The 21,249-nt window shown below is 42.3% G+C and overlaps 1 protein-coding gene across 1 annotated transcript in view; it reads right to left on the bottom strand.

Moving 5' to 3' along the window:
- The window catches only part of DYNC1H1 (dynein cytoplasmic 1 heavy chain 1), a 60,915-nt gene extending 39,920 nt beyond the window's left edge, over nt 1-20,995 (bottom strand). The window contains exons 1-23 of the mRNA XM_019552526.1: nt 20,703-20,995; nt 14,582-14,669; nt 13,719-13,892; nt 13,267-13,522; nt 11,799-11,985; nt 11,362-11,633; nt 11,021-11,248; nt 8,747-9,823; nt 7,691-7,870; nt 6,714-6,863; nt 6,255-6,401; nt 5,991-6,131; nt 5,627-5,803; nt 5,397-5,507; nt 5,195-5,314; nt 4,698-4,937; nt 4,028-4,183; nt 3,516-3,629; nt 2,510-2,620; nt 2,223-2,432; nt 1,566-1,712; nt 1,134-1,300; nt 295-468 (exon numbers count right to left, since the gene is read on the bottom strand). Coding sequence (XP_019408071.1) covers nt 295-468; nt 1,134-1,300; nt 1,566-1,712; nt 2,223-2,432; nt 2,510-2,620; nt 3,516-3,629; nt 4,028-4,183; nt 4,698-4,937; nt 5,195-5,314; nt 5,397-5,507; nt 5,627-5,803; nt 5,991-6,131; nt 6,255-6,401; nt 6,714-6,863; nt 7,691-7,870; nt 8,747-9,823; nt 11,021-11,248; nt 11,362-11,633; nt 11,799-11,985; nt 13,267-13,522; nt 13,719-13,892; nt 14,582-14,669; nt 20,703-20,967 — 4,892 coding nt within the window. The 5' untranslated portion in view covers nt 20,968-20,995. The remainder of the gene's footprint in view (nt 1-294; nt 469-1,133; nt 1,301-1,565; nt 1,713-2,222; nt 2,433-2,509; nt 2,621-3,515; nt 3,630-4,027; nt 4,184-4,697; nt 4,938-5,194; nt 5,315-5,396; nt 5,508-5,626; nt 5,804-5,990; nt 6,132-6,254; nt 6,402-6,713; nt 6,864-7,690; nt 7,871-8,746; nt 9,824-11,020; nt 11,249-11,361; nt 11,634-11,798; nt 11,986-13,266; nt 13,523-13,718; nt 13,893-14,581; nt 14,670-20,702) is intronic.
- Between the last annotated feature and the right edge of the window lie 254 nt (nt 20,996-21,249).

Genomic DNA, 21,249 nt, shown 5'->3' with positions numbered 1-21,249 from the left:
AACCTGTATTCTAGCTAGAATCCATGTCAGCTGAAAAACAGGCCATTAAACAATGCTTACTACTGAAATCATACACTTCAGCTACTTTACACTGCATCAGAAGCGATGGGTAACTTTTCAGACAGACTACGATTAAATGCCTTAAAACTGTAGAAGACAGTTTGTGTTTTACAAGTAATGACTTAGTAAAGAATTTGAGGAACACAGTGCCTGTATTAACAACTACTGATATGCAAGCATCCATCATGGTAGATTTTATTCCGTATTTTATCAGTTGGAGATTAAACTCCTTACCGAGGGAAAGAAGATCTCTCTCTCTCCAGATATTCTCCCAGTGCCTTCTGGATCTTTCCAAGCAAGTCTGCCAATCTTTCCAATGATCTTTGTACACCCTGGATATTAAGAACATCCATCACTAGCGGAGATTTGGACACCTTTTTCATGAGTGCCAGAAACTCGGTACTGATGCTAGAGGTAAGAAAGGCATTAGCAGATTAAGTGAGGAAGGCTATCAGTATAAACTCAAAAACTACAGTCTGGATATCCTGGCATGTGTGACATTTATGAATGCTCTGCATTATTATGCAGCAAGCTGTATGGAACTCTAAAACTGGATTCCAGCTAGATCTCTCCACAGGTACCTAGGGAAAACAGTGGCAATTAATTCACTTGTTGATATGCAGGCACTTTTACCTGAATACAGTGAATTTACACATTAAGAAAGCAACACATACAACTCTGCCCTGTTCTCATGCCTCAAGACAAATCTCTGGGATCACTGCAAATCACTGAGCAGCTTATTTGAACTCAGACAAAACCTTGCCTGAGGTTTAGACAAGATAATATCTGTATCAGCCTCTTGCTTCAATTCTTTTCTAGTCTTTTGATAGCTAACCTAAGTTGCTTTAACAAGTCGTGGTATCACACTGCCTTTTTCCTGAATCTGCCAGCCAAAGCCTGCAGTAAGGCTGAAACCAAGCTGGATTTGTGCGATATCAACTGCTGGATTCTATAGTGGAGGTGGCAGGCCTGACATTTGGAAGGGTGGCAAAACATATAGCTTGGCTTAAACCAGAAATACTAAGAATATTAAAAAAAGAAAAAAAATGAGAGAGAATCAAGCCAAAGTGTACCTTTGGAACCTCTGGGTTTCAACAGGAAGCAAATGCTTGATATCAGCACTACCAGTGAAGATACCCTCAAGGTAGACCCATCGTCTTTGAACATCTATCCAGACATCAAAGAGAGCCATGATACGATTCAGTTTGTCTTCCCAGCTAAGAGCGTCTTCCTCAAACACCTAGAGGTTAAGCCAGCCATTAGTATTCAGTTTACCTTAAAAAATTACCTACAAGCAGATATTACTTTTCGAAGTGTGATAAGTTAACATAAAGCTAGCTTAGCTAACATTGGGATGAGAGGACTTTTAAAAAGTGATTTAAACCACAATGTACTTGCTCTCGTACGTGATAATTTGTCAACACTTAGCACAAAAGCTAACAGTTGAAATATTAGGATAGAATTGCAAACAAAGGGAGTCAAAGAACTGGTTTTACATTATATACCTTGTAGTATGGCGATAGCTTCATTGCAGATACACTGTTGATGTGCTCTTTGACTTTGTTGAAAAGATCATCCCAGCCACGAATCAAACGACATTTGTTCTGATAGTTAACCAGGTCCAGTTCATAAGTATTCCACACTTCTCTTATCTTTAAAGAGAAAAGAAAATCAGAAGGCCTTAATCCTGACGCATTATGTTCTAAAAATATAGAAATAAGTTAATGGACTTTTTACTTCAAGGACTATAGGTTTAAACCTTGAACTACTTTAAACACACTTTAAAAATGGACCTAGAAAAAAAAAAAAATGAAAAAAGGTGAACTGACTGAATACAGTAGTAACTAAATTAGTATGCAGGAGTAGTTCAACAGCATTTTCTATTTCCCATCTTAATATTTTAAGACTAATTTTAGCAATTTTGCATGCGAGTTCTTTAATTTCAGAAAACTTAAAAAGCTTTATTTCCTTCCTGAAGCAGTTATCCTTGTTCAAGTGCCATGTTACAAGTTGACATGGCATTTGCTTAGTAACCTACAAATATTGCAGATGGTTTTCACTTCCCGCTTCCTCTGTATTCAACAGCCCATCTAACACGTGTTCAGCAAATCAAAATCCTTCCCACCCTCAAGACAGGTCTTTATATATAGCAATATACTAGCCTGTTTCAAGAACTCCTCCAAAGCCATCTCTCCTTGAGCCACAAGCAGCACATCTTTGACAATTAATTCATTTTTCTGCAAGTCAACATCCCAGATCTGTCCCAGGGTTAGTTCAGAAACAACCCAGTTAACATGAAGTCTCTTCATCAGCTGTTTCCAGTGACGATCTTTAAGAGCTTCAGATTTCAGCTCAATCACCAACATATTTATCTATAGGGAGAGAAGACTGGAGTCAGATAATGCATTTAAAATTAAATTTAAGTTAAAAGTAAATTAAATATACCAACCTTCATGTAACCCTTCAGAAGTCTCTGAACATATTCATAAGAGGCATACTGCCGCAAACGAGCAGGAAAATTTTTCAGTTGGTTCAGTAAGCCATCCAAGTTTTGTCGAAGCTGTTGGTAAAAAAAAACAGCTGTTAAAGAATTAACCTGCTACCAGCTGCTTGCAGTAATTAATTACAATGGAGAGTACAACCATCAAGTTTACTTGTAATTTGTCATCTTTATATTTGTTACGTAAATGCCCCATGTTAAAGTGGAAATAGTAACATTGTGAATTTTGAGACGCTAGATAATGTTGTTAGAAACAATTCACAAACATGTAAAATACTGCTAGTGTTCTATGCCCTTTAAACATCTGAACAACACACTATGATTGTGATCCATCTAAAATTGCAGAGTCAAGACCATTACTTATAGAGTTGAGAGAATATTAAAAATGGGGGGGTGTTGTTTTACATCTGCTTTATAAAAAGTTAGCATCCATTTCTGTAAGTTGCTCTGAGCCTTTGTTGAAAAGGTGGCATAATAAAAATCAGTACAAACTATTTAAGGTAGATTCCCTAGGCATTTCAGGAACATGCATCATGTAAGTACTAAAACAACCTCTTTGTCAATGAAGCTAAACAAGCATTTAAGAAATTACAATTTGAATAAGTTGACCTGAACAAGAATACAACATAGCATCAAGTCCTGTTCCCTTTAGATATGGCCTGTATTTTTTCATTCTTATAAATCAAGACGTGCACACAAGTTTTGTAAGCTTAAGCAAGCTGAAGCTTCAGAAAGAATATGTACCGTGTAATATGGAAGACGATTCCACCTTGTTCAGTCTTGCCCTTCTACCCCTCTGCCAAGATGGCAAGAGAACCACTAATAGGTTCTGGTTCATTTCTGAGTTAAGCACGGAACTATTTTCTAATAGCCCAGTACTTAAAATGGCAGAACTTTGGAGAGTCACCCCATTCAAGTAAGTGAAGTTATGGTTTCTACATGTATGAAAAAGTACCTTGCGAGGTTGTACTGAAACCCAGGGTTGCTCTTTCATTTGATCAATCTGCTCCCAGACCTTGGAAAGCTCAGACCAGACTCCTTTGAGGTCCTGCAACTCTTCAAGAGCTACCTGTTGTTCAAAGGAACATGTCAAACTCACATCAGGGGTATATAAATGGTAAGGATAAGGTAAGTTAAAGAATTCTAAAATCCATGAAACTCAGTGGTTCAAGGTACAGTGACAGAACAGAGAGACTTTACCAAACTTGTGGGAAGGGGAGTGGAAGGGGTTTCTACTGAGGTAGTTACTGAGGTTTAGGACAATCTCTACAGCCAGGCTAAGGGCTGAACAGGTATGAAGACACACACAGGTGGACACTTCCACTCACGGTAAAAAAAAAAACACAAGTGAGAGAAGAGACCTCTGCTGTCTTCTGAGGCAAACATTCCAATACATTCAGAGAAAGGAAGGAGGTAGCTTAATAAATTTAAACACTAATTCTAGTTGCCTGCAAAAAAACCTCATACCTGCACACGTTCTTCACTGCCACTTAGGAGTCCAGTGTCTGTCAGTTCCAGGGCTTCTTTAGCTTTTGCACACTTCTCACGATCATCTTTCAGCCTACCAAATTTTCCCTCATAAATTGTAAGTGCCTGAAGAGCTTCTTCTGGACGCAAGTTTCCCTAAAAAGGGCCATGCATACAAATGCTAGATTCAACCTTTTGAATTTACCCATTGTACAGATGGTAAGCCTCATCAGAAGTAGCACTAGAAGAACTGCATCTTTTTTATCCGTTCTAAGGACTTCTCCATTTCCCAACCTGTTAAACATAGTATTGATCCCATCCCCAGATGAGCAGTGTTGTGAACAAAGCAAATGTGATCAGTTTCTATTTATACCCCTTTGTAAAACTTAAATCTCAGCAATATCATTCTCTTGCCTTTTGGGAGTGTTTGGGCATCTTTAACTAGCTGTATCAGTTTCAGAAAGCAAAAACTAAGATAGGGGAAAGTGCAGTGGTTTTAAATGGAGCAAGGCAAGATAAAAGCAAGCGCCTCTTACAAGGTATATGAAATTTCAGGAGTTCCATTTATGATCAAAATGAAACAAAATGAGTAAAGCCCTGTTTATTTTGAAGTTTATTAGCTGTAAGCAAGCCCTGTTTGTGTTTAAAAACAAAGTACATCTGAACTTACTGTCACAGGCTTTGTTTTCTCCCAATCTGTCAAGAGGTCAACTGTGCGGCTCTCCACTGCCCGGTCTTCTTGAACAATCTTCATTTGCAGGTTTGCCACTTGTTGCTGAATGGCAGAATCCTTACGACGCATGATGTCATTGAAAGCACCCCACTCTCCTTCAATATTGTCAATGTACAACCAAGAGGAAGGGAACTGGAACCGTTGTTTCTCAAGCAAGCGCTGACCATTGCGGTAAAGCTACAAGCCACAAAGTGATTTTAATAAATAACTATGCAAGTAAAATTTTTAGCCATACTATACTAAAAATATTAATACTGGTTTACAGCTAAGGGCACATTACAAAACTCTCCAATCAAGATTCCAGTCGGGTCACTAGGCTCTGATAGAATCATTTTCAGTGGGCTTAAACTAGGTATTATATCAAGTCTTAAAAAAATGTCAAGTGTTCGGTACTACCAGAAAGCAAGCCCTTAAGCAGGAAACCAACAACTTACCTCAACTTGTTTTTCAAACTGTTTGATTTTACGTTTCAGGGACTGAACATATGTGATGAATGTCACTGCATCTGATGTGCTAGCAGTGTCCACTGAATGCTGCTCCAGCTCTTGGCGGGACTGTTAAAAGGAAAGAGTCTATAGTTTAAAAAACTAAATGTAGTGAGTTGGTCTCCCAAAGGAATTAATGAACTGTTCTAACCTTGGAAATCTGCGAATGGAATTCAGTCATGTTCTGGCCTAGCATTTGACCAAATTTGCTGAGTACTTCCTTATGCCAGGAGTCGTATTTCAAATTCACTTTAGATTGTACCTACAAAAAAAAAATATGGCAGAGTTTGGTTATACTGTTTGCCAGTCCCATAAGTTTCATTTTTATGCATCTTTAAAAAGGGAAGGAGGGGAAGAAAGCATGATGCATTAAGCACTTACCTTGCCATAGTCTATGATAACAGGTCCAAATTCTTTCCTGGTTTCTGCATTGTCAAAGGTTCCTCTGGCCTTTCTTATCTGAACTAATAGTGCTTGCCACTTATTTAAGTCTTCACCCAGGCGGTTGTATATGTTTTCAGCTTGCATATCCCATAAGCATTGGTATTGCAGCCAAACCTAAAATACGTAAGAATCTTTAGTGTAAACAAGTTTACAGACTATTGAAGCTTGCCTATTTTAAATAAACCCTACTATTTTTGGCTGACTGGCTACAGGTTGGTTTACAGATAAGTATTGAAGTGCAAGGAAAGGTGATGGCTAGAAAATGCATGTTGAGCCATCAATATCAGAATTCATGTCTTACCTTGACATACTGCTCAACCTCTGTTACAATTCCCATGACTGCAGAATAAGATTCCTCCAATGCTGCAGGGCCATCAGGCATCCGTGTTAAAGCATTGCGATAGAACTTCTCTTCCTCTGAGAGCTCGTAGTGCACACCCACCTGACAGGATCCACAGATACAAAATTAGGATGCATCAACTTCATGCTACATTTAAAACAGAATTTCAAGTACTTCCAATCAGAAGAATCTTTGATTCATACATACGGTTTTTATCATGCTTACTTGGTATCTCTGACTTTGGATTCTGGGTAGTGATAATATAACCATCTTCCAGGAAAACATTTCTTGATATAGCTTGTATCTGCAGTCTTCAATTGGTGGATTCAAGTAGATGACCTGGTTGGTTATTCTCAGTTCATGCACAATGTTCTGCAGAAACACAGAAACCTCATATTCAGCTTCATTTTGCTAGAACAAAGATGCTTGGGGCAGCAGATGTCTAACATAGGAGGTAACTTTTAGATAAAAAGAGCTTTCAATCTAAAATAAATAAATAAATACCCCCCCCACAGAACAGTAAGTTTTGCCAATGTAAAGAGTAAATTTAACACTTATCCATTCCTTTCCCCATCTCCAAGACCAGTTGTAAGGCAGTTGTGGATAAAAGATTAAAGTTATATTTTAGGGCAATACTAATTGTAAGTAGTTTTACTTGCGATTTATAAGAATTAAACCACTTACTTTGATTTTTGGCTCCCCACCAGGCTTGTGGCTGACCTGGGGGGCATCTGTATCCATGTCAACTTCTGCTTTGTCATCAGCTTGTCCAAGAAGAACTTGGGTCCAAGCTCTCAACCCAGCTTGTAGACGAACTCCTAGTATTCTTTCAATCTAAGGGAAAACCACATTGTAATCATCTTTCAAGACTCTTGAATCATGTATTTGCTTCCCAAAATCCTTATAAGTTCCAAATATTGCAAGACTGCTCCAAGACAGAAACCGGGTTGTAATCAACTAGGGAAGTGAGTTAAATTACATCAAATCTGTTTAACTCCCCTCAAAAAGGAAGTTAGGTCATGACACCCATTTTAAAATATGGACTTGGAAGAGAACCTAAGCAATGTGGAAAACTGACCATTTGTCTCATTAGCTTAAGTAGCACCAGCTATATTACAAACAGTAGTCTTACTTTGAATGAGTAGAACAATATCATGCCCACTTAATTCAAGTATCATTTAGGCTTTGTGCTAACTGTTGTCCTTCCACCTCAAGGACTTGAAAGCCATTAATTCCAATAAGTAACAGCAGAACCCTGACAATGCAGACACTCCTTGTAGGGTCAATACCTGCCCCAAGCTGAAGTCTGAGAACCTGGAAGTAGTACAGAATTTCCCTATGTCACCTGACTGATAAGTCAGGTTAACAAAACAGACTGCTGTGCAACCTTTAGGAATAATGCTGGGTTATGTGTTCTGCCACCAGATGCAGCTCAGGCATCTTGCTATGGTTCTGGAGCCAGGAATTTGAGCCCTACTCTAGACTCATGTCAAAGCCTGCCTCCTGGCAACCCAACTGTATATGGGTAGTTGGTCATTCCAGCATTGGAGTCAAAAGGTGGCTGAATGTAATGCTAGCAACATCACTTGTATGCTCCTAGTAACACAACTGGTGTGCCTAAGCCATGTTAGCTCAGAGGGTTGTCAGGACCAGAAACCTACCTCCATATCCAACTTATTGACCCAGATAGGTAAGTTGGAATAGGAATGAAGATTCAGGTCATCCACAGCTTTTTGAACTCTGTTAAGGATTTCTGAGAAAGTTTTATGATCATACATGCAGGTTTCCAAAGATCGAACTTCCAGGTCTATTTTCTCTTCAATGATGAGTAGATCATCCACCTGAAGAAATAAACATTTGAATGGTACTACTTTGATACCAATAAGCTAGGCTTACAGCTCTATTGATGCTATTTTTAGAGCATCATTTTCTCTCTGCCTAGAGATGGAGAGATGCATCCATTCCTGTAAAATGCGAAAAAAAACATGCTTTGTTTTTCCCCTGAAGTTTTTTGCTCAGCATTTACTGGGAAGTTCCTGCAGCTCAATACAAACATCTTTATTTAGATCAGATTAGTGGAAGTTTTAGTTGAAATAAGATACCCTTTGAGACCCTATGCACATATTTTTCACTGTAGAAGCCTGTTGAATACTGAGTGAGCACATCTACATGAGATGCTCAACGTGCAGTAGCCTAATGGCACTACACAGTAGCATGCTGGGCAAAAACCAGAACAGGCACCAGTGCTAATGCACAGTAACTGTAGGTACTGCGCATAGTTAGCACTTCATTAAGTACCAACTAAATGTGCAGTAACTAGTGTGCATTAATGAACATGTAGACACGCCCAGTAACAACTTTGTTTAGGTTACTTAATGTAGCCACTTCACTCTCTGGCCAGAGTTTGGGTATATTTTTGTATTTAGGACCAGATAAAGTAGTATGACCCATATCTTATTCAGTTACTGATCAATAACTTTGTTACACTTTGACATTATGTCAAATCCAGATTCATAGATTGTTAGGGGCTGGAAGGGACCTTGCAGATCATCTGGTCCAGCCCCCCTGCTCTAGGCAGATGAAATTTAGATTAAGTTGTGATAACAGGAAGGTAGCTGCTGTCCTGAGCAATATACAAGCCAAGATTGACATGCTTTGGGTTGCATATTTAACTTAACCCTCATTGTTATACATAGAGTTACATCAGCAGAACAAACCTTTTCTTGGAAGTTGAATACTGTCTCTGCCAGACGCTGTACGTATGGATCAAGTTTGTACGATTCCCACACCAGTGCAATTCCTTCAGCAATCAAAGCCTGCACTTCTTTCTTCAGACCAGCAACCAAAAGCGAGATAGTGTTACGTTCTTCCACTTTCTCACAGGTCCGTTCATATGTGCGGACACTTTCGATGAGGGAAATAGCAAAGGGATAGAGCTGGTTTGCCTGGTGCGCTTTGTTGACAATTGCTAGTGGAACACGAAATCCAAGCCATTTGAGGTTGCGGACTTCTTTTGAAAGAGTGATTATTTCTGGAAGGAAGTTGACTTTTAGTTTGAGGACATTTCCTGTTCGGCCCCTGACACGAGTGCTTTCGATGGTGAATATACGGCCAGACACACCAAGGTTGCGCTGCTGAACTTTCCTTGCCCAATCATCAAATATTTCTTGAGTGTTGAGCTTCATACGGAAGCTATCTCCATCTTGCTTCAGCTTCTGACCTTCAACGTGATTCTCCCAACCTTTGCCAAGGACATCTTCAACACGCTTCATGTATGCTGTCAGTTGCCTGTCAATCTGTTTGGCCCAGATGATAGACCCAGAAACTGGAGGCAAGTCACGAACATGACTCATCTTACAAGCTTGACTTTGTGGGTATTGCACCTTGAATTTATCATGAAGAGACTCAATATCATCTTTTACACGTTGGATCAATTGTGTTTGATATTCACGAATAGCACCTCGAATGTGAGGCCTGACAAACAAAGCATTGAACCGAGAGAAGATTCTGAACATTTCATTAGCGTTCTTTGCTGTGCCAAGCTGGTCTCGTAAACGGGCAGTGATTCTTGTTTCAACTCTATCGATTCTTTCATCATATCGCTTCATTGCAGCCTCCCAGGCTTCTGTACCTTCCTTGGAAACATCCAAGCCATCTACTTCCTTGACATTCTCATAAGCAAGATTTACTTCTTCAATGGCATTAGCATCAGCAGCATCAAAAAGAACTTCTGCTACTTTCATGTCCTGAGGTTCAGGAACTTCTCCTTGATTCTGTTGGGCAACAGCAGTGACCTGCATAAAGAAAGACATCAGTTTATTAAGCACTACTGGACTCAGTTTACACATGCATGATTAAGCAATCTTTAAGTCACAGATTTTATGTGCATCTTATAAAACCTACAATTAGTTTGATATTTAAAGCAAAATACTTAGGACCATCTAGATACTTTAGAACCTTGATGGGCTAATAAAATTTGGGTAGTATATACTACTTGGGCATTATATACTACTTACCAAAAAACAAAATTCTTACAACCTGTACTATGGTTATTTGCCAGCATAGCATGGAGCAATCCAAACTTCATAGTGCATGTCTTATCCAATGTATTTATTTATTTTTAATATAGAGCTCTTGTTTCTTAGTTTATGAATAAAAGCCCTGAAGTGTGCACCCACCAACACTAACTTTACTAACAAAGTTAGGAGACAAACAAGTTAAATTGTTAAAGGAATAAGCAATGTGAAGACTGCCACTTCTGTGGAGATGAAGATCACAAAATGTTCTGATTAAAAATGAAAAAGTTTTGAGAAAATCTATACCATTTTCAAAGCCTGATGTTGGCATGTAGAGACAGTACCAGTTAATTCAAGGTTCTAGCATAGTTTGATATGGGGTTAAAGACCCAAGTTAAATTTGTGGTATTGTTCAGCTCGGAGAGAACTAAAGCAGGGTGCAGGGCCTGGGGCAAAAAGCAGCCTGTGTGGGGCCCCACTCTAAGATGCAAGGAAGCCGGCAGCAGATTTGGCAACGAGGGGCGGAGACGGGTGCCAAGGGGCTGGAGGCACCAAGTGGCTGGATGTGAAGCTGGCAGTAGCACAGAGTAGCTGCGGCCACTCTGCAGGGGCCCCCCCAAAGTGGCAGGCCTGGGGTGGTTGCTCCAATTTGTTCCCCACAAGGGATGGCCCTGGTTCAGCTTGCTTCAGACAGCACATCGAGCCACTTATATCAGTGATAGTAAGTTGATAGAGTTGTGAGTTTACAAACTCTATTAAGACCTTAATGGTTGTTTTGCATGTGACCTCAGTACTCCTGTAGTCAAGGAGTTAAAAAGTAAAATTCCTTTTTTCCCCCGCTATTAAAGGCATTTAGTGAGTGGGGCTACTATGTCTACATACAGACTTTCATTAACATGTGAGAAACTAAGCCAATACTAGTAGTAAATAATTATAGTAGGTTGCTCTACTTAAAAAGGAGGAGGGAACCAGTACCTGTGGTCTTAAGACTCTCACGATAACTGCTCTCAGCTGCTCATGTTGACGCCTGAATTTCCTCATTTGGTCAAGACGAGCCTGCAGCTTTCTGTGTGCAGGATTGATACGCCACACCATCTTCAGGTTCTCTTCTCTCTTCCTCTTCACAATATCCCTCAGCAATACTTGTAGTTTCTCATATTCATCATCCCAAGTTTGGAAGACTTCAAAACATGCAACCATAACCTGCAAAAAGATTAACACTGGAATGCGTCTGGCACTAAACGTTCTACCTCAAAAATGTTATTTTTGTATAGATTTACTGTACTAGCTACCACTGTATTAGGTATCCAATATACCTTTTCAAACTCTTCGTAGGCAACATGCATCAGTTTTCTGGTTCCCAGTACTTTCAGGAGCTGAGAGCTCAGGTCTCTTGAAATTGCCTCCACTAGACGCAGTGCTCTTTGAATAGGGTACTTAGTATTTCTGATTTTTCTCAGATGTGTGAATATTGCAACAAGTGCCTGCCTTATTTTGTCCAATTCCGTAGCAGATAACAAGTCATTCAGAGGAAAGTCCTTCATCAGTGGATTATAGTCATTCACGGTTTCCAGTGCCTGTTTTAGACCTAGAGGTAAATGCAGGAGATTTTGACTAAATGTCCAAATAGACTTAGCAGTGAAAAGCCAATATATGTAAAAATGCTAAATACTGTAGACTAAGGTTAGGTAGTGTATCTTGACATCAGTTCAAGTAAAATTCTTTAGAAGTTAGTGTACATGCAAATTTTTACCTGTGTCTGTATCGAAACTGACAGTAGCATGAAAACGTTTGCCATGCTTCAAGATGTCTAGAGTTAGGAGGACTTCTGGACTTTCACGTTTCTCCTGAATTCGGTACAAAGCACGTTCTAAGTTCAGCCAGAAACTGATTTCCTGCAAAGCAGTGCCTGATGCAGGGTCTCTATCTAATTTGGTCACCTTGAAGATATCAAATTAAGAAAGCAATGTTAATTGTGTAGTAGAAACATCTGCCTTCATTAACAAGAATATAAACCTGCATGAAAATACACACACCAGGCTTCACCCAATAGTTCAGCATGGCAAAATGGAAAGTTCTGTTCTACACTAAGCTATTGCAACATACACAGGAGTGCAGGTGGAGATGCTGCAATGCAACAACAATATTAAGAATGTGTAAGAACCAGCAAACCAGATGACCTGACATCCAAGAAAAGACCATTTCTTTTGGCATATGAGGTACATGAAGGAAGTGAAAAATTCTAAAAATCTGTACAGGACAGACTTAACTTAGATGTTTAGCCATAGAAGTTGCTGCTACTGTGGAAAAAAGGAAGTTTTTAGCACATTACTTTTTATCTGGTTTAAGAAGTCAGCCTGTATGACAGATCTTGACTGAAACTCTAATCTCATCCATATTTACAGGACTTTGGTGGGGGTACACTAATCAAATCCTAGACCCTGAATGATTTTTCTGTTGAGGCCAGCTCTTGTAAAGCAGGAAGACCTATGACTTCGCACACTGTGCTTCAGTGTACCCATGCAGAAATAATCAAATCAATTTAGCCTCATGACCATGGGAAAAAAAAAAAAAACAAAAAAAACAAAAAATAGTATTCCATCTTCAGCTGGATAATACCCGAGTACTACAATATCTACAATACATATGCACACCCTGATGTTCTTGAGTACATGACACCTACTGGATGAGCATAGATCACTTCTGCTTAACTCCATAGTTTCAACAATAGTAACTATTTACCTATTTTAGAACAAAGGACTCAGACATGGTACTACTCCAGCTAAAATGTATTGTTATTGAACTTTGATACTTATCTTCAAAATGTAAAGACCCCACCCCTGCAGTGGAATAGGGACCAGTGTCATACAATCTTTTTATCCACAGTAGTAGTAATTGCAAACATTTTTCAATGTAATTCTGTTTTGTTTCATTTTAATCATTTCTGACCCAAAAGAGAACAACTAAATTACTAGCCAATTTTTACTTTTAAGAAATCTATCCCAAAGCAGAGAATGCGGGTTAGGTTCTCTCAGCTTGTGTATGCTAGTAGCTTGGCTACCTTAACTTTCAATGGCCGCAAGTCTGGCCTTATGTTGCGTTTCCTCCCAGATCAACAGAGTTCACACCGTTAAGATGCCACTATTTTATATGCTTTCAGATGCTGAAAGGACAGGAGTTTCCAAGTTATGATCAAATATTTGCTGTTTCTGCACTTTTACCTTCTGTATTTCTCTAATCCAGCGATTCACTCCAGACTGGAGCTGGTTGAGGAAAGTTGGATCTTCTACTTTCTCACCAAAGTCTGTAACCTTTGGCTTTTCTCCACGTTCATAACACTGCTTGGCAACATTAGTGATAGTTGGATGAATTAGTAAACTAATCTCTGGAATTTCAATGTTCTGCTGCAAGTGCAATAGTCCCATTTCAAGCTCTGCAATTTTCTTCTCAACTGAAGGAGCCATTTTATCACCATCCCTGAAAGAACACAGGTAAGTGAAGGAAAGAACAAAGAATCATGCACAATTTGCACTCACACAACTTTAATTGTTTTTTCAGCTGTCTGTAGCCTCATTAATTCTGCTAATTGCTTGACTTTGAATTGTGTGTTAATTTTCAGTTCCATTCTTTGATTGTCACAGGAAGATTACTATCTGTATCACAGAACAATTACCTGTCAGCTTTGCCAGACTCTCTGATGTAGGACTTGAAGAAGGGAGCAACAGCATTGCTGATGAAAGAATGCAGTGTTTCATAAGGAGAATCTTCACTGAGGGTAAGCACTCTCAATTGGGAGGACACTGGCTTGTCTGCATCGATCACTGGAGTACGCTTAATGAATGCCAAACTGTAGAGTAACCAAAGAGAAGTTAAACATGTGATCCCAAACTGCAGCAATTAATTTATAGTAGCATTAGTTCACATTAGCTCAACATATCTAACTAATGTAATAAGCACACTTTTGGAAGATGCAAAAAACAACATTTTACACATTTAAACAAAAAAAGTTACTTTCAGGTTTTAAATCAAAAGCATCCTAGACTCTTGACTGGCTGAAGACTAGACATAATGACCTCCAGACTTCTATTTGAAAGGACCTACCACTTTGTAGTGGTACCAGGTACTTAAATGTCCAAGATTTTCAGTCAATGATGCTGGAAAAGCAACAGGAGACATATCTGCAATGGTCCACAACATTCAGACTACCAAGTTTTTAGTCATTTAGCCTAGTTACTACTTTAACTGTATACAAGAACCAAGGTGGCAAGCAGTATTAGCTAAACACAGGACTGGGAATTGGTAATTTCCAGCCAAGATCAACTGCTTTTCACCTCCAAATCATTTGTTTTCCATCAGATTCTGCAGCTGAAAAACAGGGATAAGCTTATATTTACTGAGAGAGTAGCTCTCAGTATAAGTGAATCCGTATCTTCCAGGCAAGCACTCTGATAATTAACTATGAAGGGTTGCTGTACATTAGCCTGGCAATTAAGCGATTAGCTTTTCAGGGTTCTAACATGCACTCACCGCACTCACCTGTTTGACTTCACACCATAATGGATGTCAGTATTAATGTTGTAAGAAATGAACTCTTTTTCTTCTTCTCCTTCATCTCCCACATCCTCTGCAAATAAAGTTTTTAATGAGAATCATTTCACAAAAATTTAGAAGCCTACTGACAGGGCCATTGGGGGAGGAGGGGGGGGCTTCAAATCGGGGTGACTGCCCCAGGCCCTGTGCAGCAGCTGTGGTGATTTCACACTGCTGCTGGCTTCACATCCAGCCACTCGGCACTCCCCCCTCCCCCAACCCTGGTGCTGAATCCACCACCAGCTTCCTCGCGTCTGGGACCAGGGCCCCGCACAGGCCGATTTGCTCCAAGCCCTGTACCCTGCTCAGGTCTTCGCTGCCTACTGAACTCCTCTCCACTCTACTGCCTCTTATCTGTACCCAAATCAAAGTAACATTAAACAGAGGTGCACAAACTCTGGCCCAAGGGCTGGTCCACAGTGCCATGGCATCCAGCCTGCCAGGCTCCTCACAGGTCCAGAAGTTTGGTGGCAGGGAAGCAGTGGTACTACTGCCCTGCTGCCAAATCTCTGGCTCCAGAAAAAGCCCCAGGCCTGGGCCTCTGCGCTCGATCTGGTGCCTGATCCCAGCATGCAGGGCCAGGCGGAGGCAGCACTGGGCCCAATCCCTGTGTGTGAGGCTGGGAGGGGTTGGTGGTGGGCCCCCAGGACCTAATCTTGGCATGCAGGGTGGGAGTGGCACCAGGCCATCAGGGTCCAATCCAGCCTGTAGACTCATCTGGCCTGCAGAACCAAGAGGTTGACAACCACTGGTGTAAAGCATCATACCTTGCCATTATGTTGCCTTGTGCCATAAAGCTTTGAGTTTGTGATTTGACATATCAGTTGCCATAGGCTATTAAAACACTGTTACTTGGACATGCTTTAAGAATTAAAACAGATTTCCTGATTTGTATAAATTCCAAAGGCAACTAAATAAAATAAACATGATCTTGTCAAAGCAGGATAGAACATACCCAGTACTAAAAACTCTACTTGAGGGCGGGCCATCTCTCTCTCTCTCTCTCTCTCTCAAAAGGCTGTTTTGGGGTTGATAGGCTATAGATAAGGGAGGCTAAATCTGAAGCAATTAGTTTTTTCTATACACTATACGATACAAGCTGCTGTAGCAGTAAAACTACCAAGTACAATAAAACTTATCATATACTATTTTCAAGAGGGAGACTGATATTCCACCCACCCCACGCATCTCCAAATGGTCTCTTAAAAACAAAAACCCTCCCCCCCTCCCAAACAAGCTACAAAACTGAATTAAACTAAATTTATTTACTGCATTCTTCATGCAGGGGAACACAAAGTATCAATCTGCAGCTCAGAAATACAAAGGGCAAGACAAAGGAAACACTGAAGAATCAGTAACTCAGCTGGTGATTCACACAATGATGTAACTGTGTGGATGCTGGCACTTCTGCACTGAAACCACTGCAATGCAGCACAAATCTATTTTCATGTGAAGAATGCACACCCACACAAGGAATTGGAGACTTGTTCTGTTCTCCCCCCCCCCCCAACACCTTCCTTTAGAGCAAACTGAGAGGCCATTTACTTATAGTACTGAGCCCCAACCATGGGCTAGTCCCTCTTTAAAGCTAGGCACTGTAGAGCTCCATACAGATGCTGTACACTGATAGAATTAGGTTGAAGCTACACTTAAAAGCATAGCTCATTTCAACATTAGTTATCAGCACTATTTTATTTTCAAATCACTGTACAAGACAACTGTCATTATCTAACAGAAGTGTCAAGAAAGTGAGAAGCTATGCATGTGCACGCATGCATACACATGCACGTTTCCGGCCAAAAACACTGTGCTACATTCCCAACACACTTAAAAATCATATAATTTTAAGCATGAAAGCTGTCTGCCTATTACTGAAATTGACCAAAATTAAACTGATAACCTCGGACAGTTTTAAGTTCATTAAATGAATATTTAATGAGGCAATTTTAAAGTAATCTACATAGGCTATTAATACTTAAAAGACTGCCTTTTTTTTTTTTTTTTTAAATAGGGATGCTCCTTTGTCTGGTTCTAGACAAAGAAGAGGCCAGCAGCAGAAGTGACTGACTTCCTGGAATTTGGCAAAAGGCAACTCCAGATTCAGACTTGCACTGGGCACAATTTATATATTTTTAGAAACTGATACTGCAGTACCAACACTTATGCTTAGCAGTTCAAATCTAAATGCTAGCCCAAAATACAAAGTCTCACAAACATTCAGGATTACTTTGGTCCGCTTTCAATAAAATGGACAAGAGTTCAGTTTTGATGAAAATGATACAGGCAATAACTAGGTTTCCTGGGGGTGGGGAGGGCAAGATGGGGGAAAGACTCCTCTGCTTTCCCACAAAGAAAACAACGCTGGTGGAAGAATGAGAGGTAAGGAATTTGCAAGGGGAAGAAACAGGGCCAAATGTCTATCCAAAGCCTTCTAGGTTGTGGCATATGATCAGCAAGTGAAAGAACTTCTTTCATTTCTCCTGGTATTGTAGAATGCCCACAGCAGTAAGAGCTTATGTTAGATAGAGTCTTAATACCTTTTTCGGATTTAAAACAAAGAGGAAAATAGGAACATTTGCTGGAACATCCAAAGGGGCTGGATTAGAAAGCATACTGGAATAAAGATTGACAAAGACACTATTCAAAGGGGCAAGTGGGAACAGAGACAATAATTTGAAGTCTCAAACTAAAACCTTTCCTGGAGTCAGAATCAAGGGACACTGACTTCCATTTAATAAAAGGACACAATAAAAGTTACCAGGGTAGATAAGATAATCAATGATTATGCCCCCCCCCACAAATTAAAAATTTTTGTTAGGATGCTTTAAAAAAACAACCAAAAAACAAAAAAACACACACACAAAAAAACCCAACTTATAAGAAGGTAGTTTTAATTGAAGATATTTTAAAGCTCAAATATATCATCGTGGAATAGGGATTATAATTTCTAATTACATAGGGATTATAATTTCTAATTACATACTGTTTGAGACAATATATTCATGCAACTTTCTAGAAGTTTTATAAATAGGTCATAACAGGCCATGGACCATATTGGAGGCCCAATCTTATGGGGTTCCCAAAGGCTCCCCTATAGATTAGTAAAGATTCACGGAAGCCACTCTACCCAATGGGACCCAGTGCTCAGTTTAGAAGACCCTATTAAGCATCTCTGGGATGCAGTTTCAATTCTCAAACTGTGCATTTGTGTCTCCAGAGATCATAGGCAGACAAGTTTCTTTGGGTAGATCCAATATCTTTTATTAGACCAACTGAACAATTAGCAAAATTGTTCTTTGCAATCCTTTGGGCACAAATGCCCTTCTTCAGGCACAGGGGATTTATTGTTTCCAGAGATATTACAGGGCTACTGTATTTCCAGCATCAAAAAAGGGGATACCTGGGAGAGGCATATGTTTGGGGGGGAGGGGGAGGCAGTGATATGGCCTGCCTCCCCTTACTCCCAACCCACAGCCCCCCGCCACACTGGTACTCCTCACTCCTGACCCACAGCTCCTTGCCCTCCCAGCCCTACACTCCTGACCCACAGACCCCTGTTACACACACACACTTTACCTGGCCTGCCAGGGCCCACACAAGGAGCATGTGACCCCCAACAGCCAATCACTTTGCCCACTGCTCCCAGCTCCAAGCAGCCAGCCCAGTACAGTAGAGGAGCGGCAAAAAACCCAGACATTTGCTCTTATTTTAAAAGCCTGCTGAGACGCAGCAGAGGGGGCCAAAAAAAGAAGAGGACATACCGAAAAACCCCAAAGTATGCCAACCCTAAGAGATAACACCCTTGCTAACCATTGGTGTTGTGTAGGGGGTGCATGTATATCCCCAGCAAAAAGGCACCATTGACACTGCTAGCAGTGCCTGTGGGCAGTCACTGCTCACCCGCACCGCCCCGCTGTGGCATCTGCAGCCAGTCTGCAATTGCTGCTGGCTACCACTGACACGGCCGGCAGCATCTGTGGGTGGTCCACCTCCCCACTACCGCTGACAGCGCTGTGGCTGCCTGTGGGAGCTTGCTGCTGCCACTCTCCCACTGCTAAAAGTGCTGCTGCCACTCGCAGGAGCTCGGTGTGCTCCAGCCAGCATCCAGGGGCATGTGGCATTCATGTTGTTAACAGCAGTATATGGAGATGAGAGATAACAGACCTGATTACCCACCCACCAGCTCTACTGTCTCTCTAGAAATCTGTGTACACACAGTCAAGCTCTTGCCTCTCTCTCTAGAAGTAAGAAGTTTCAAGACGTTATACCAATAAAGAATACCAAACAACAAGAATGCAATCATTGTTTTCTACAAAAAGTAATGATTAAAATCGAGGCTTCCTGACCAGTGATTGAAATCGTGATTTAAAAAGATTTGATTTAAATCAAATCCACCCTGCAAGTTACTGAATTTACTGCACTTTTGATGACATTCAGAGTACACCAATCGATTACAGAACAGGTTAGCTAGTTTCCTTTACTGCGCACTATTTGCATAAGCAAGGTTTCCACAAAAGCAATGTAAGCTATAGACAATGCAACTGCTGTTTAGTCAAAAATAAAAAGCCAAATATCCCACTACTAAAGAAAGTATTTCTGAAAGCAATACCATTACATATTAGTGTCTCAACTAAGAAATAAACCAACACTCTGACTTGCAAACATACCTATGCTGCATGCGAACCACCCCCTAAAAGCACTAGATGGGAACCAGAAGCGTACTGCACTTATGGTTTCACCACTGGCTTGGTGATCGGCCGCTGGGGGACCCCTCCCCCAGTCAGCGATCTGGTGCCCCCCACTCCAGACGCAGGTGGTGCCAGGTGCCCACGATATGAACTGAGACGCAGCACAGGGCTGTGCTTCTGCCGAGGCAAATTTTAGGGAAGAGCCTAAGCTAATGATGGATACCCTGGAAATATCCAGAACTGGAATTAGTGTCATCAGGGAAACTTCTGGAATAACTGGTGCAACTGGCCTTTTTCACACAGACACTTTTTCTAGGCACTGACTCCACTCACACATTACAGTATTTAAATTGGGACGGTCTGTTAATAATTTTAGAGACTGAGAAAAGATAGCTTACTAAGGACCCCAAGAAATTTCCATAACACAGACAAGGCTGGAAGGCAACTAAATGCAGCAATAACCTCACTGCTCTGTCATAGCATTTTACAGCCAAGCATTTTTACAACTGTGAGATAACTGGCTATGTGAAACCCAGAAAATGAGGGTGTTCTAGTTTAACCTCCCGAGCTGTTGAAACAGCATCTTCTTCTTAACCAGTTATTTTTACAAGGGCTAGAAATGAAAGAGGACAGCATTTCCACTGGGGTTTGGTTTGCTGGCTCAGCCTTTTAGCGCTTGGCACATTTGCTGTGCCCCACAGCAGAGAGAGGATTTATGCTAGCAGGCGACAGGCAAAGCCTGAAACAAAGAACCCAGCAAGGCAAGTGAGGGCCTGGGGCCTGCAAGAAGAACCTACCAGGCCCCCACCCACAGCATCTGCTGCTGCCTGGGCACAGTAAGGCTTGCACGCCTGCGTGTAATTCCCTCATCCTCCCCCTCCAATGGGGGGCTGGCATCCTGCTCTCTCCTGCTTTCCTCCACCTGCAGGAGAGGGGAATGGCTCCAAGTCAGGGTGGGGGCTGGGGACCGCCCCCCAAGAGAACACAAGGGGGGGAAGAGCGGACAGAAGGGCGCATGCGCCACACGCTGGGCCGGGCCGGGCCGGCACGCACTGGGGGTGGGGCCTGACAGCATCGCGGCAGCGACCCACTCCCGCCCTTCCCCCCCGCTGCCCCGCCCGTGACGGCGCGGGGGGGAGTGCGGACCCGGAGGGGAACACAGGCCCCTCAGAGGGTTGCCATGGTGACGGAAGCGTGGCGTCCCGTGAGCCAGACAGCCCCCCCCCTACCGAGAGAGTTGCCGTGGTGACAGAGGCCCCGCCCCCTCGCGAAAGGGGGAGGTGGAGGATTGGGAGCCGCCACCGCCATCTTGACAGCTCGGCAGCTTCCGCCTCCCGGGAGGCGCCCCGCCCCGCCCCGCGGGCCCGAGGCGCGCCTACCTTTGAGTGTGGAGCGCTCCACCAGCACCGTGTGCACCTGCGGGTCGGACAGGAACTTGCGCATGTGCTCTACAGCGCCCTTCTCCTCCAGCGCCGCCTCCAGCGAGGCCGGCGCCTCGCCGCCGTCCTCCAGCAGCAGCGGCACCAGCTTGCGTAGGTGCTTCTGCAGCACCGACACGTCGGCCACGTTCTGCACTGCCGAGCCCGACACCTCCATGCCGCCCTCCTCGCCGCCCCCACCGGGGCCGCCGCCCGAGTCCGACATGCCAAAGCAGCGACAAGTCGCACCCCTGCCGCTGAGACACCGACTCAGCACTGAGCCGGCGGCCCCCACCCTCCCCGCCTATATCCACTCCTCCCCCCCCTGCCGCCCACCCCGGGGCAGGCTGGGAAGTGGAGTCCGCCCCGCCGCAGCGCCCGCCGTCCAGCGGCACGGAAGGACTACGCTTCCCAGCAGGCCCAGCGGCCGGGAGGCGGGGCTCTGGGGCATGCTGGGAATTGTAATTCACCCGGCCTGGAAGCCTCACGGTGGCCGGAGATGAGAGAA

The sequence above is a fragment of the Crocodylus porosus genome, unplaced genomic scaffold (genome assembly GCF_001723895.1).
Source record: "Crocodylus porosus isolate Cpor-Errol unplaced genomic scaffold, CroPor_comp1, whole genome shotgun sequence".
Classification (NCBI taxonomy): domain Eukaryota; kingdom Metazoa; phylum Chordata; order Crocodylia; family Crocodylidae; genus Crocodylus; species Crocodylus porosus.
Note: the sequence above shows the minus strand (reverse complement) of the source record. Positions and strands in the feature narration are given on the sequence as shown.